At 37.5% G+C, this 13,209-nt stretch overlaps 1 protein-coding gene across 4 annotated transcripts in view; it reads left to right on the top strand.

The window, feature by feature from the left end:
* RBPJ (recombination signal binding protein for immunoglobulin kappa J region) overlaps positions 1 to 12,143 on the top strand; it is a 111,653-nt gene extending 99,510 nt beyond the window's left edge. For all 4 annotated transcript variants that reach the window (XM_058546847.1, XM_058546846.1, XM_058546844.1 and 1 more), the window contains 4 exons: positions 5,581 to 5,721; positions 7,212 to 7,367; positions 7,743 to 7,846; positions 8,004 to 12,143. In XM_058546847.1, coding sequence (XP_058402830.1) covers positions 5,581 to 5,721; positions 7,212 to 7,367; positions 7,743 to 7,846; positions 8,004 to 8,319 — 717 coding nt within the window. In that variant the 3' untranslated portion in view covers positions 8,320 to 12,143. The remainder of the gene's footprint in view (positions 1 to 5,580; positions 5,722 to 7,211; positions 7,368 to 7,742; positions 7,847 to 8,003) is intronic.
* The last annotated feature ends 1,066 nt before the right edge of the window (positions 12,144 to 13,209 follow it).

Raw genomic sequence — 13,209 nt, forward strand, 5'->3', positions numbered from 1 at the left:
TGTAGTAAAAATTAAGAGAACAGAAATGCCACAACATTCAAATGGAAAAATACACCTCAGTTTCATGCTTTTTAATGTAAAAAGGTATCTCAGTAATCACTGTTAGTTATAATTGGCAATTATATTCCCACCTTATTTAAAAAACGCTTTAAGGCAATTAGCCAATGTTTAGGAATGCGTTCTTAATGACTTCCTGTTATACTATTTCTAATAAATTTTGGTAGTGTTTTTCTTTTTGGTTGTGTAATTCATATTCGATAGAGGGCACTGTAAAATTACATTATGATTTCTTGTCTTAACTAACGCAGATAACTCTGTATCCATTTTTTGTGATACGTGCTGCATCCCAGCATAGGACCAAGTTTTGAAAACATAGGAGTTCTTATTTCTTTAAAAATATAAATATAGGGGCCGGCCCCGTGGCTTAGCGGTTAAGTGCTCGCACTCCGCTGCTGGCGGCCCGGGTTCGGATCCCGGGCGCGCACCAACACACAGCTTCTCTGGCCATGCTGAGGCCGTGTCCCACATACAGCAACTAGAAGGATGTGCAGCTATGACATACAGCTATCTACTGGGGCTTTGGGGGAAAAATAAATAAATAAAATTATAAAAAAATATATATATATAATTGGTATTAATTTACTCTCCCACAAGAAGATAGATTTATTAAAAATTAAATAAAATTGATATTTCTTACTCTGGGAAAGAAGCATAATGTTTAGGGCTTTTTGTTTACTAGGAACATCTTGAAACTCTAAAAATTGCTTTTCTTGGCAAAATGAAAGCAAAAGCGCTTAGACTCCCTCCCCCATATTCCTCCTCCTTTCTGAAACAATACAATTCAGTTATATTAGAGATAGAGGGGATTTATGAGGAAGTTTGCTTCACAGTCAGGTTGGGGGGTTGGGTGAGTAGAAGAACATGTAGTAGTAGAAGAACATATAGTATTACCGTTCCTGAATATGCTTTATGTTTTTATCTCTGGTGAAATATTTCACTGGCTTATATTTTCTGGAACTATTTCAGCAGGGGCTGGGTTGATCTATAATTTTCTAAATGCATCATTTCTCTTTATTGTTTTTGTTTTATTTTTCTATGTCATGATTGTATAGGTGATTTTATTTCCCATGTCAACTTAATAAGCTAAAATTATGAAGTGTAGTAATATTAATTTATAAAATCTTAAAACTGAGACAAATTACAATAAAAAGGATAAAGGTAAGGAAAGACGGGTGTAAAAAATGGAAGGAAAAACACAAACGAAAAAACAAACCAAATCAACATTTACTCGAGTTCTTCTCTTCTCCTTCATGGTGTGTCAGTCTATTCCCAGGATAGTGTTTATTTGCTGTGGCATTAAATGCTTGTACTACAGAAGCACAATTCAGAGGCTTATGCTTCTGATCAGCAACAGCCTACATATGGACCACTTAGAAGCCAGGCTCAAATCTTAAAATAATGTTTTCACTTACAATTTCATGTAGTCTGCCTTACTTGAAAGTCATCTTTAATTGAATGTTTTTAACACTCAAAACTATGTAGCTCTGATTATTAAAATGTTACAATAAAAAAACTGACCTAGAGAATGCCTTAGGAAAAGTTGGAGTACCATCATTAACATACTAAGGTTCTGTGACTGCGGAATTCATTTCCTCAAAGTCATAGAAAGGCTTTAGATAGTCTGCACTATTTCCTGCCCTCCTTTACCTCTGTTTACATGCAGTTTTCTTTTCTTTTTTTTTTTGTTTTTTGTGAGGAAGATCAGCCCTGAGCTAACATCCCTGCTAATCCTCCTCTTTTTGCTGAGGAAGACCGGCTCTGAGCTAACATCTATTGCCAATCCTCCTCCTTTTTTTCCCCAAAGCGCCAGTAGATAGTTGTATGTCATAGTTGCACATCCTTCTAGTTGCTGTACGTGGGACACGGCCTCAGCATGGCCGGAGAAGCGGTGCGTCGGTGCATGCCCAGGATCCGAACCTGGGCTGCCAGTAGCGGAGCCCGCACACTTAACCACTAAGCCACGGGGCCGGCCCTACACACAGTTTTCAATGAAGGTACATTTTTCAAAGGAGGCATTGTATAGCTTTCATATGCTTTTTAAGAAGGATAATACTGCTTTAATATCTGAAAGTTGCTATGAATGCTTCCTAGAGTGTCAACCTAATTGGAGATCTTTGCTTGGAAAACATTGTCCCTCCAAGCAAGTTTCAATGGGATAAATGTCCTGGTGAGAAATCCTGTTTTTAGGGTACTTTCAAAACAAGCACAACTCTATGTAGATCTAGCCAGCTAACAAGAAACACCAGTTAGCCATTTATCCCATGTCCTCAAGGTTGTCAGATACTCCAGAGGTTTGGGGACATCTAAGATCTGTTCGATAAACTAACGTGTGACATGAACTCAGTCAGCATTTACTGGGCATTTACCAGGTACAGTGCTAGGAATATGAATAGGATATGTTTCCTCTCCTTGAGGGCTGCATCAGTTTACCTCAGAAATATGGTAAATACTGTACCGACAATCTACAAAACTAGCATAGAGGACTGAGAGCTGGTTGGAGTAACCCCTGATGTTTTATGACTGTAGAATTCACCACACACATAGCTTAAGTTATAATGTTCGTACTACCTGGTTTCTCAGATTCTTTCCTCTTCTTTAATTAGAATGATCAAAGCAAGTTTTTTGTGACAAACAGTAGTGGACATATTTGATTTCTTTATTGGTGAGAGCCAGGTCATTTAGCAGTGTCTGTATCCAAAGACCTATTGTGGGGGATAGAATTGACCCAAACATGGCCCACATTCCAGTGTGCTTATAATTACTAGCTAGTGGAGAAACAATGGTGTATACAAATAACAGTAGTGTAGACAAATCTTGACTCTTACATGGTGGAGAAGCATGAGTGAGTGCTATAGACTTACAGGAAGCTTTAGACTTATACCACTCAAAAATCAGTTGTTTCTCTAAAATCCAAACTTCATTAAATTTAAATATAGCTTTAAGACTTTAACATTGAATTGAAACGTTTTGCTTGAGTTTAATTAGTCTCACAGACTATCTTAGAAGCTATAATTGCTGAAAGTGTACTGTCTCCCTTTGAACTCAAAAATTAATGCTGGTGTAGTTAGAATGACAAATATTCTGACTAATAAACTTCAGAGCTAAAAATGTGTAAATATGAAGAATGTTAACTCTGAAGATTGAGATTTTTAATAATATTGCATAATATTAATAGCACTGTTCTAAGCACTTTTACATATATTGATTCATTTAATCCTCACAAAACTGTGAGTAGTTACTGTTAAGGATGTTCATTGTGGAGCAAATTACAGTCCTACATGCAAATATTCTTGATCCCTCTATGTGCCAGGCCCTGTCTAGATGCTGGAATGCATTTGTGAGAAAGACAGACTTCCTGTCCTCATGGGCTTACATTTTGGTAGGAGGATAGACAAAAATCAGCTAAAGAAATACTCATAAAATGTATTAAAAGGTTAATACAAGTGATATGAAGACAAATTAAAACGGGATAAAGGGATAGAGAATTGAGGGAGTGCTTAGCGTGGTCAGAGAAGTCTTTTTGAAGTGGGGATATTTGAACAGAGACCAGAATGAAGTCGGAGAACCACAGACTGGTTGAGGAGCATTTCAGGCAGACAGAATGAGTGGGAAAAGAACTTAAAACGGGAATGTGTGTGAGGACTAGTAAGGAAGCCATTATAGCTAGAGCTGAAGGAGGGATGGAGGGGGCAAGTGGCAGGAAAGGAGACTGCAAGGTAGCCATGGGCAACATCTTGTAGAGTTCCTTTCTGTATGTAGGGTAAGAACTTCATATTATCTATGTGTGATAGGAGGCCACTGGAGGGTTTTAAAAAGGGAATGACGGCTGATTTATGTTTAGAGGGATGATTCTGGCTGCTCTGTAGAGAAGAAAGCATAGCGATATAGCAGTGGAAGCAGAGAGACAGGTGATTGGGCTTTTGTCGTAATTCAGGCAAGAGTTGATGATGGTCCCTTAGACTAGGATTGTCATGGTGAGGTGATGAGAGGTGACTGACTTGTTTGAAAGTAGACCTAGCAGAATTTGTTGACAGGATGGATGACTGGGTGTGGGAGAAAGCAAGGAGTCAAGGATGACTCTAAGGTTTTTGGATTGAGTCAACGGTGGTGCCGTTTATTGAGCTGTGAGTTGGGGGAGGATTACATTTAGGAGAAAATCAAAAATTCTGTTTTTGATTAAGATGGAGATGGCTATAAGACATCTTAAGTGGAACTGTTGAATAGGTAATTAAATATACAGGTTGAGTGCCTGAAAGAGGATAGGGTTGGAGATGTAAATTTAGGAGTTAGCAGCCTCTCTATAGTGTAGAAAGTATAGAGTATGGAGAGAGGTAAAGAGATCTGAGGAGCTGGGGCACTTTAAAGGCCAGCTAGAACAAGGGTATCCCCGAAAGGAGAATGTGTCAGATGCTTCTGAGAAAGCTAATAAGATGAGGACAGAGAAGTGCCCCTGGGATTCATCTGTCTGGAAGTCCTTGGTGGCCTCGACAAGAGCAATTGTAGTGGAGATGTTGACATAAAAGGCTGGAATGATTTCAGGAGATTGGACAGTGAGGAAGAGAAGTGTGCTATGAAAGGGAGCAGAGAACCAGGGTGATGAGAGGGAGGGACAGGGACATGTAATCAAGGAAGGATTTTCTTTACTTTTGATTTTAGATGAGAAATAATTCTAATGTGTTAGTATGCTCTTGGGAGTGATCTTCATAATCATCAAACACTTAGTGACCTTCTATGTGACGAGTGACATCTAAGGTTTGATAGGATAATCTTTCCGATACCTGTATGTGTTTTGTGGAATATTTGAGTTATAAAATTGTAGAGTGTAGTGGAAAGAGTTCAGGCTGGGCAGGCAGCCAGCCCCGGAATTATATTCTGGTCCTTTGGCTACTAACCAGGTGATTTTGAGGGACTTACCTGACCTCTCTGAGCCTGTTTCCTAATCTGCAAAATGATATCTATTTTAAGTTTTTAAAAGATATCAGTATGATAATGGACTGCACTGCCTAGCACACCCTCAGTAGCCTTTAGAGACAGTTTTTCCTTTGATGTTGGAATATTGGTCATTGTATATTATTGGAAAGGTCATCTCAACTTGCTAGTCAAAGTATGGTCCCTAGACCAACAGAATTAACATCAGCTGGGAATTTGTTAGAAATGCAGAATATCAGGCCCCACACGAGATTTGTGGGATCAGAACAGATGTATTTTCAACAAGAAGCCCAGATGATTTGTATGCACATTAAAGTTTGAAAAGCCACTATCTAGAAAACAAGTGTCTGCCTGCCCTATTTTTTCAGGTGTTCATGGAAGAAGGTAACAGTTTCCACATTCTAACATGCTTGCAATCTAAAAGTATTTTTTATACCTAGCCTTGTTGTTTATAAATGTTTCTGTATATGTAGGTATATGACACATAACTGTGATGTATTATTATATAGCATCTTCTGTGTACTCATGACTGTACAAAATGAAAACTCTACATATGTGATGACTTTGTCTTTTTTAATTGTTGAAATATAGATAATTAGGAAAGTTGATAAGCAGACTGCATTACTGGATGCAGATGATCCTGTGTCACAACTCCATAAATGTGCATTTTACCTTAAGGATACAGAAAGAATGTACTTGTGCCTTTCTCAAGAAAGAATAATCCAGTTTCAGGTATGTTTTTAGGTTACTGGTAAAATCTAAAATGTGCAGACTTTTAGGTTAGCAGCATACAGAAACATGAAACTCGGTTAATATTAATTGTAACCAAATACACGAACCTGTGTTCAGAGCCTTATCTCAAGTCCAAGGGTCGTTAACTCATATGGTCCTCAGACGTGGTGGTCGTCCCACCTCAGGAAAGAACTCAAAACTGTGAAAATATTTTCAGAGAAGCAGTTAATATCTAATTCTGGGGAACAAAAAGCCCCTTAGATTATCCCAAAGTAGATTTTGGGTGTTCAGTGAATCCCCTGAAATTGTGTGCAGACATTGTGTATAGATGCATTATGTTTAGGGGGAGGGTTCATAACTCGCATCACATGTAAATTGGGGTCTTCCAAGATAGTAATGATGACAAGTTTCAAAAGCTAATTTTTAACCACGTTTACTCAGAAGGCTTTCGTGAGGATATTTAGGACAAGGGCAGATGGTTTAATAGGATAGTTACATTTTCATGTGAAGCTCATTTATAAACAGCTGAAGACCTGTTCCGGAGCAATGGTCACACAAAGCCCTTCTCCTCAGCTCAGCACTGATGGACTGGTCTAGGTGTTTTAAGGTGGAGGTAGGGGATTGCCGGTTCACATCTTGGTTCCCTCTTGCTGAAAGTATAGGCGTTTCCTGCTGTTCTCTAAGCATGAGGGGCTCCCATTCTCTCTCTTTCTTAGGGCTGCCTAAACGAGTTTTAAATAGCTATTAACATCACAGATACTGATCTTTTATTAAAGAAATTATATAGGTACTATTGTACCTTTAAGTGGTTATTCTAAAAGCTATTGTTAGTTATTTAATATGTCACTGAAATATTTCTTATTATAATAAAAACTGTATGTGAGGTTTCCACATTAATATTCTGTTTGTGTTTATTTAGGGATAGGCAAAGCACCATGCTTGGGAAGTTGATAAATTTTTTTTAAATTCTTCCCATATTAACTCCAGTCTATGAGCGTTTTGCTAGTGCCTTTGAGTCAATTCCCACTCCTGGCAACCCTGTGTGCAGCAGAGCGGAAGCCTGCCCAGGCTTTTTGCACCATCCTCTCACCTTCTGGCACTGTATCAGATAGTGCTCCACTGCTGTTCACAGGGTTTTCATGGCCAGTTTTTTCGAAGTGGGCGGCCAGGTCCTCTTTTCCGGTCTGTCTTAGTCTGGAAGCTCCACTGAAACCTGTCCACCATGGATGACCCTGCTGGTATTTGAAATACCGATGGCATAGCTTTCAGCATCACAGCAGCATGCAGCCACCACCGTATGACAACCAACAGACGGGTGGTGTGGTTCCCTGACCAGAAATGAGCTCTAGGCCACGGTGGTGAAAGCGCCGAATCTTAACCGCTAACTAGATAGAGCACCAGGGCTGGCGACTGTGAGTGTTACTTTGTTAAAATTGTCTTAGACTGCATTGTATATAAAACTCAATTTCTAAACATTCTTTCCTCATAAGGCCACTCCATGCCCAAAGGAACCAAATAAAGAGATGATAAATGATGGAGCTTCCTGGACAATCATTAGTACGGATAAGGCAGAGTATACCTTTTATGAGGGGATGGGCCCTGTCCTTGCCCCAGTCACGCCAGTGCCTGTCGTAGAAAGTCTTCAGGTGAGACCACTTAGTCACAAGTTGACTTTTAGCTCTTTGCAACTGCTGTTAGATACGACTTGGCATAATTTTATTTCACGATAATTTTGATTTTTCTCCAAATTTTGTGATTTGGGGATTTTGTTATACATCATTCATTGATTAAAAAATGAAAATAGGAGGAACATACTTTTATGCAAAAAAATTTAAATTTAAATCAACTTGTATGTTATCTTGAGATGTTTTTAGCTCACTTTGTCTTTATAATCATGTCATTTAAAAGAAGCCTTTTATCTGTTTTTTCACAAATGACAGTCAAATGAGAAACTAATCTGCGTATTTTAATGAACAATGAAAAGTTTTCTCAATGTTCTTCTAATTTTCTGTGAATTGCAGTTGAATGGCGGTGGGGACGTAGCAATGCTTGAACTTACGGGACAAAATTTCACTCCAAATTTACGAGTGTGGTTTGGGGATGTAGAAGCTGAAACTATGTACAGGTACTTGATAAAACTTTCTATGTCATCCAGAGTTTTTGATGGGGGTGGGTACATGAGATTCCTTCCTAATACTGATTGTAATGTATTAAGCAATCTTGTTTTAAGTTTCAGTTCTAAACTTTGCCTTGCTCTTAAGTAATTTATATTTCCTCCTCAGATGTGGAGAGAGTATGCTCTGTGTTGTCCCAGACATTTCTGCATTCCGAGAAGGTTGGAGATGGGTCCGACAGCCAGTCCAGGTTCCAGTAACTTTGGTCCGTAATGATGGAATCATTTATTCCACCAGCCTTACCTTTACCTACACACCAGAACCAGGGCCACGGCCACATTGCAGTGCTGCGGGAGCAATCCTTCGAGCCAACTCAAGCCAAGTGCCCCCTAATGAATCAAACACAAACAGCGAGGGAAGTTACACAAACGTCAGCACAAATTCAACCAGTGTCACATCATCTACAGCAACAGTGGTGTCCTAACTACCGTCTTTTTGCTAGGACTTAAACTGACTGGAGTGTGGCGAAATGTTGACAAAAAAAAAGAAAGAAAGAAAAAAGTGAACAATCTTGTGGTTTCTTGGGAAAACTTTTCATACCAGGTGATACTATTCGAAAACCCCATTACCTGCAAGTGCTGATTTGAAGTGCAGAAGCCACAGTAAAACAAAAAAAAACCATCAAAATGTACAAACTATTGGAAATCGATTTTTTTTCAGCTGTTACTTTTGGTTGGTTTTTGTTTGGTTTTGTTTAAATGGCCAAGAAATAGAGATGTGGCTGGAATAAAGTTAATCAAACTAGAAGACACAAATCTAACATAGTTTTTATGGACCAAGGAACTTGTATAAGCTTTAGTAAAGGTACATTTTCACCATACCTTTTTTATATCACAGTATATAGTACACCTTTGTTACCAAATAGGTTGTTCTCTTCCCCGCCCCCCTGTGAGCTTTTGCTCTTTAAGTACATTCAGGTTCCAAGCCTGACCATGCTTGTTTAAGTACCATACTCTTCCAGGTTTTCTTGGTCTAAGGCTGGAACTGTCATTTTTATTTTATTTTTTTTTTTAAAGCTGAAGTCTTATGACTTTTCATGAGTTGAAATTGTTCGGATTTCAGCAAGTCAAATCTTGTAAAGGCCTGCGTATTTTTTTTAAGATTATATGAAGTCTGTGCAAAAGCTTTAAAAAAATGCCTCTGCCTTGCCTGCAATACATGCAATGTACGTTAACTTAGTCTCTATTCTCAGACACTGTTGGTAGTTATTTCCATGTTCTCCTTTTTTAAAAAATATGTATTTATAGTGGTAATCCAAGAGGTTCTAACATTTACATGGAATTAAATGTGGCCATTTAGTCATTAATGAGTTAATGGCACAGGACATGTTGGTATTTGAGGTGTTCTCTCCCCATTTCCCATGCATAAATGTGTCTACATTTTCCAGAATTTGTTCAGGTTTTTCCCCTTCCTAATCTTGTACATAACTTGTATTATGTGTAAGTTAAACATTTTATTTTGAACGTGTAATGTTCCCAGTGATTTCATTCAACAGGGTGTTTTCTGCCTTGTTGGCGTATGACTAAAAAATATCATGAGAAGTATTTGCTACCAGTTGGTAGATGGTGCCCTTATTGTATAATGAGTAAAATCTCAGCAAGAGCACGTTGTTTTTACTTTTGTTTTTTGGTAGCCTAGGCCAAAACTTCATTGTAACCTTAAAACATGACGCTTTTATTAGATGACCAACTAAAGTAGCTGGAAGACAGTACTTTAGAAACAGATAGTTGTGAGATTATAAAAATGCAAGTGTAACTTACCTTTCCATTTCTCTCCCTGCGGTTTTTTGTTTTCTCTTCCCCAGTACTGAGCATCTTCACAACTGTCTCCTACTCAGAAAACATTTCTTTTCCATTCAGTTAAGATTTCGTTGCATTCAGGGTTGTGTGTTGGCCGTGCATGCCAGGCTCACCAGTTTTACATGGCTTCCATTCCTGCGCTTTGGTTATGCCTTTGTTCAGTTTCTCAGAAATCGCAGCAGACTCATTGGGCGACATGTAGTACAGGAACTACGTGTGTCATGTCATAGTTTAGTAATACAATCATCCTTCTTAGAGTAAAAACTACCTCTAGACTGTGGTAAGCTTTTACTGTCCCATAAAACAGGAGCCACAAGTACCTTATGAATGCAAAACTGTTAACTTCCTGCAGTGTTTCCATACAGAACATTGTCCTTCTGGTGTCCTGGGCTGTTTTGAAAAAGTTTCCATAGGTAGCCTTTTTAAACCTCATTATAAATAGCTTTTTTTTTTTTTTCCGGCTTTGCTATCTCCATCACTTATTCTTTTGCTCAGACTATGCCATTGTAAATACAATTCCTAATGTCCTTAAATCACTTTTTCCTCAGTTTTCAAGGGGGAAGTCATTTGTAAAACATGTTAGTGGTTAAATCAAAGTCATTGTGGTTTTCTCTTACTGCAAGCCTTTTTGATTACTCACAGGCTGCATTATACTATAGATAGCCTTCTCTCTTCAGATCTGCTCCAGTCACTAGCTTCTCTCTTGTAAGCTACTCCTGCCTCACTCTTTAAATCTGTTTCAGTGATCAAGGGCAGAATTCATTGTGGCCTTATCTTTCTTTGTTTTAACTGTTTACTGGCTTTTTCTTGCAAACTTGCTTATTTCCGAGTAGTATTTATTCTTCTTTCTGTTGAGTCATGGTGTTTTTGTTCAGAGCGTGGAAATGTTTTCAGTGCTGCTTTACTTTTAATGGGCCACAAGTTTCCTCCACTTCCCAGGTTTGGTATTTAGTTACAAAATTCTATTAAATTAACTGATAACAGAGGAGATGCTTTTAAAGAACAAACTATTCCTTACCCAGCTTTGCAACTCAAAGTAATTTTTCAAGTTTATGACTTTATTAAAATGAACTTTTGCTTTTTTACAGTTTAACTATATCTTATTTTGGCTCTTTATTTCTTTTAATAAGATAATTGAAATGTTAGACTGTAAATCCTTTCCCTGTTTGTTTGTTTTTTAAGTCTAAGAATGTACTTACACAGACATTGCCCCTGCTATTTTATGCCATTCTACATACCACAAACTAAAGACTAAAATGATTTGTCTGTTGTAGCGTATTGTTTAGCAGTAATTCTTTTGTCAGCTGCTTAAAAAAAGTCTTTTTCATGGATTTGTGAATCATTTTCAGTGTATAATTTATAGGATCTTTGTCCTCTGGTTATAGTAGAACACGGCCCCTCCCGCCAATGGTGGCATTTTTAGAGATGCTGGTCATTTTCCCTCATAAAGACTCTCTCAGAATGGTAACCATTTCAGTTAAAGTAGAGTACATTCAAGTGTTTTGGTTTTTTAAAATTCTGTTTTAAAAGTATCTTATGCTCTCATGATCCTATGCAATTTCTAAAAATATGCATTAGAAGCTGAGTCTGATCCAATATAGTTCAATTGAATTGATCACATAGATTGGCTTTAAATGCAAAATGCCCTTTTTATTTTGAATGATTTTAGAGTTAAACACTAGTATAATATTTAATCTATTGCTGACTTTTCTTAAACTGTGGCACCTAAAGGCATCCTCGTATATGTATTAGTGAAATATTTGTCACTCTTACTGCACAGACTTATTTGTAATCATAACTGGTTAGTTTTTTGGTTTTTTAATGAAACTGGTACCATCTCTGCCCTCAGAGAAAATTTGCAATGCAGTTTTTGAGAACTAAACTAGTCATGTTTAACCAGATAATCCGTGGTGGGGAGGGGTTCCTTTTTGAAACAAAATGCTGTTCAATTATTAACCAAGTTACTTATTTTTGGTTTCAAAAGCAGCTGTTTCTGATGAGTACTGAACAAATGTGTGTAATTTTCTGTGCCAGACTTTTGACTTTGTTTTCAAGCACTGTAATGTGGGATGGATGGTTAGAAACAATAATATATTAGGGTTTCTATTTAACCCTTTCAGGACTGAACTGTATCTCTTTTTATTAATTTTTCCCTGTGTTGTGATAAATGTTTGCCAGCATTCAGTACTGTGTTGGTCCGGATGTAGGTTTATATGCTCATTTTTAGCTTATTTCTTGTACCTTGCAGCATGCTCTACACATTCAGTCCTTAAGGGGTTTATTTTACAAACTGTGCGCCTGTAAGGTTTATTAGCAATAAGATAGAAAATTGAGCAAGTTTATACCATAATTTTGTAGAAAAAAGAATCTGCTCAGTTCCATATTTCATCCAGGAGAAACCTGCAATATGGGCAGTTTCAAGGAATAAATAAAAAGGAAATGTAAACCATTGTAAAAGTCTTCTGTTGGATGTGCCTGATGCATGTATTATCGTCTTTGATTTCAGAATACTTCATAAAGATAAAATTAAATTCCATACTACAGTTTGTGTATTTACAATCTTACCTTGTTATCTGCATCACATCAGAGTGATAGCTGTGCTAATTTCCTTTCCAATGTTTTTAACCGCATAGTGCTTTAAAGAGTTATGGTTTTTTTCTCCTTTGTAAATGGGAAAATAGGCTTTGTCACTCAAGGGGCATATTTCCCAATTCAGGCATATTTCAAGCTAATCTCAACAAAATTGGAGAGTATTATTTAGCAATAGCTTATTTTTCCATTATAAGGTTGTCATTTGGTCTGGTGTACGAAAGAACATGTGATGGTTTGTGCTTTTTGGTTGGGGCTTCTGGTCAGAAAGAGAGCACAACTTTGTTTAATAGAGAAAGTAAAAGGGAGAAGTTACATATTTTTCAAATCATAGCACATTCATTTCTTATCTGACCTCCCCAAAAAGAAAAAAATTTAAGTAAGCTTATCAGGATTTTGCTAAAGACAGCTTGCTCTAAAAATAATGATTGTTAAATAACTAAGAGACAATTTAGTTGGAATTTGAATTATGAGGCCTTTAAAGGCTGAGATTGATAGTGGTTACTTGATTTAGAATTTAGAAGAGAATAATAAGCTTGTGCCCCTTGCTATAAATAGTACATGATCACTTTCTGAGCAATCTTATGAAAGATCCGTTAAGTATGTTTCCTTTTTTTGGTCATCAAACACCTAGATGGTTGCCAGTTATAGAGATGCAGAGGGCAAGCTGCATCAAGTTCTAGTGATGAGTGATCATAGAAGGAAGTCCTCTCCTTAAAAAAAATCTGGAAAGAGACACTAAAAAGAAACCCTAAAAAAAGTTTAGTGCTAGAAAACAGTGAGGGAGACAGATTAAGTTGATGTATATAACGTACAAATGAGGTGATGCATCTTCACCTACAGGTTAGAGCCTAACTTAAGGCCAAGAGAACTGTGTGCCACAGGCTCTGTCAGGACCTGTAAGACTGGACAATTAAACACACAGT

The sequence above is a fragment of the Diceros bicornis genome, chromosome 8, assembly GCF_020826845.1.
Source record: "Diceros bicornis minor isolate mBicDic1 chromosome 8, mDicBic1.mat.cur, whole genome shotgun sequence".
Lineage (NCBI taxonomy): Eukaryota > Metazoa > Chordata > Mammalia > Perissodactyla > Rhinocerotidae > Diceros > Diceros bicornis.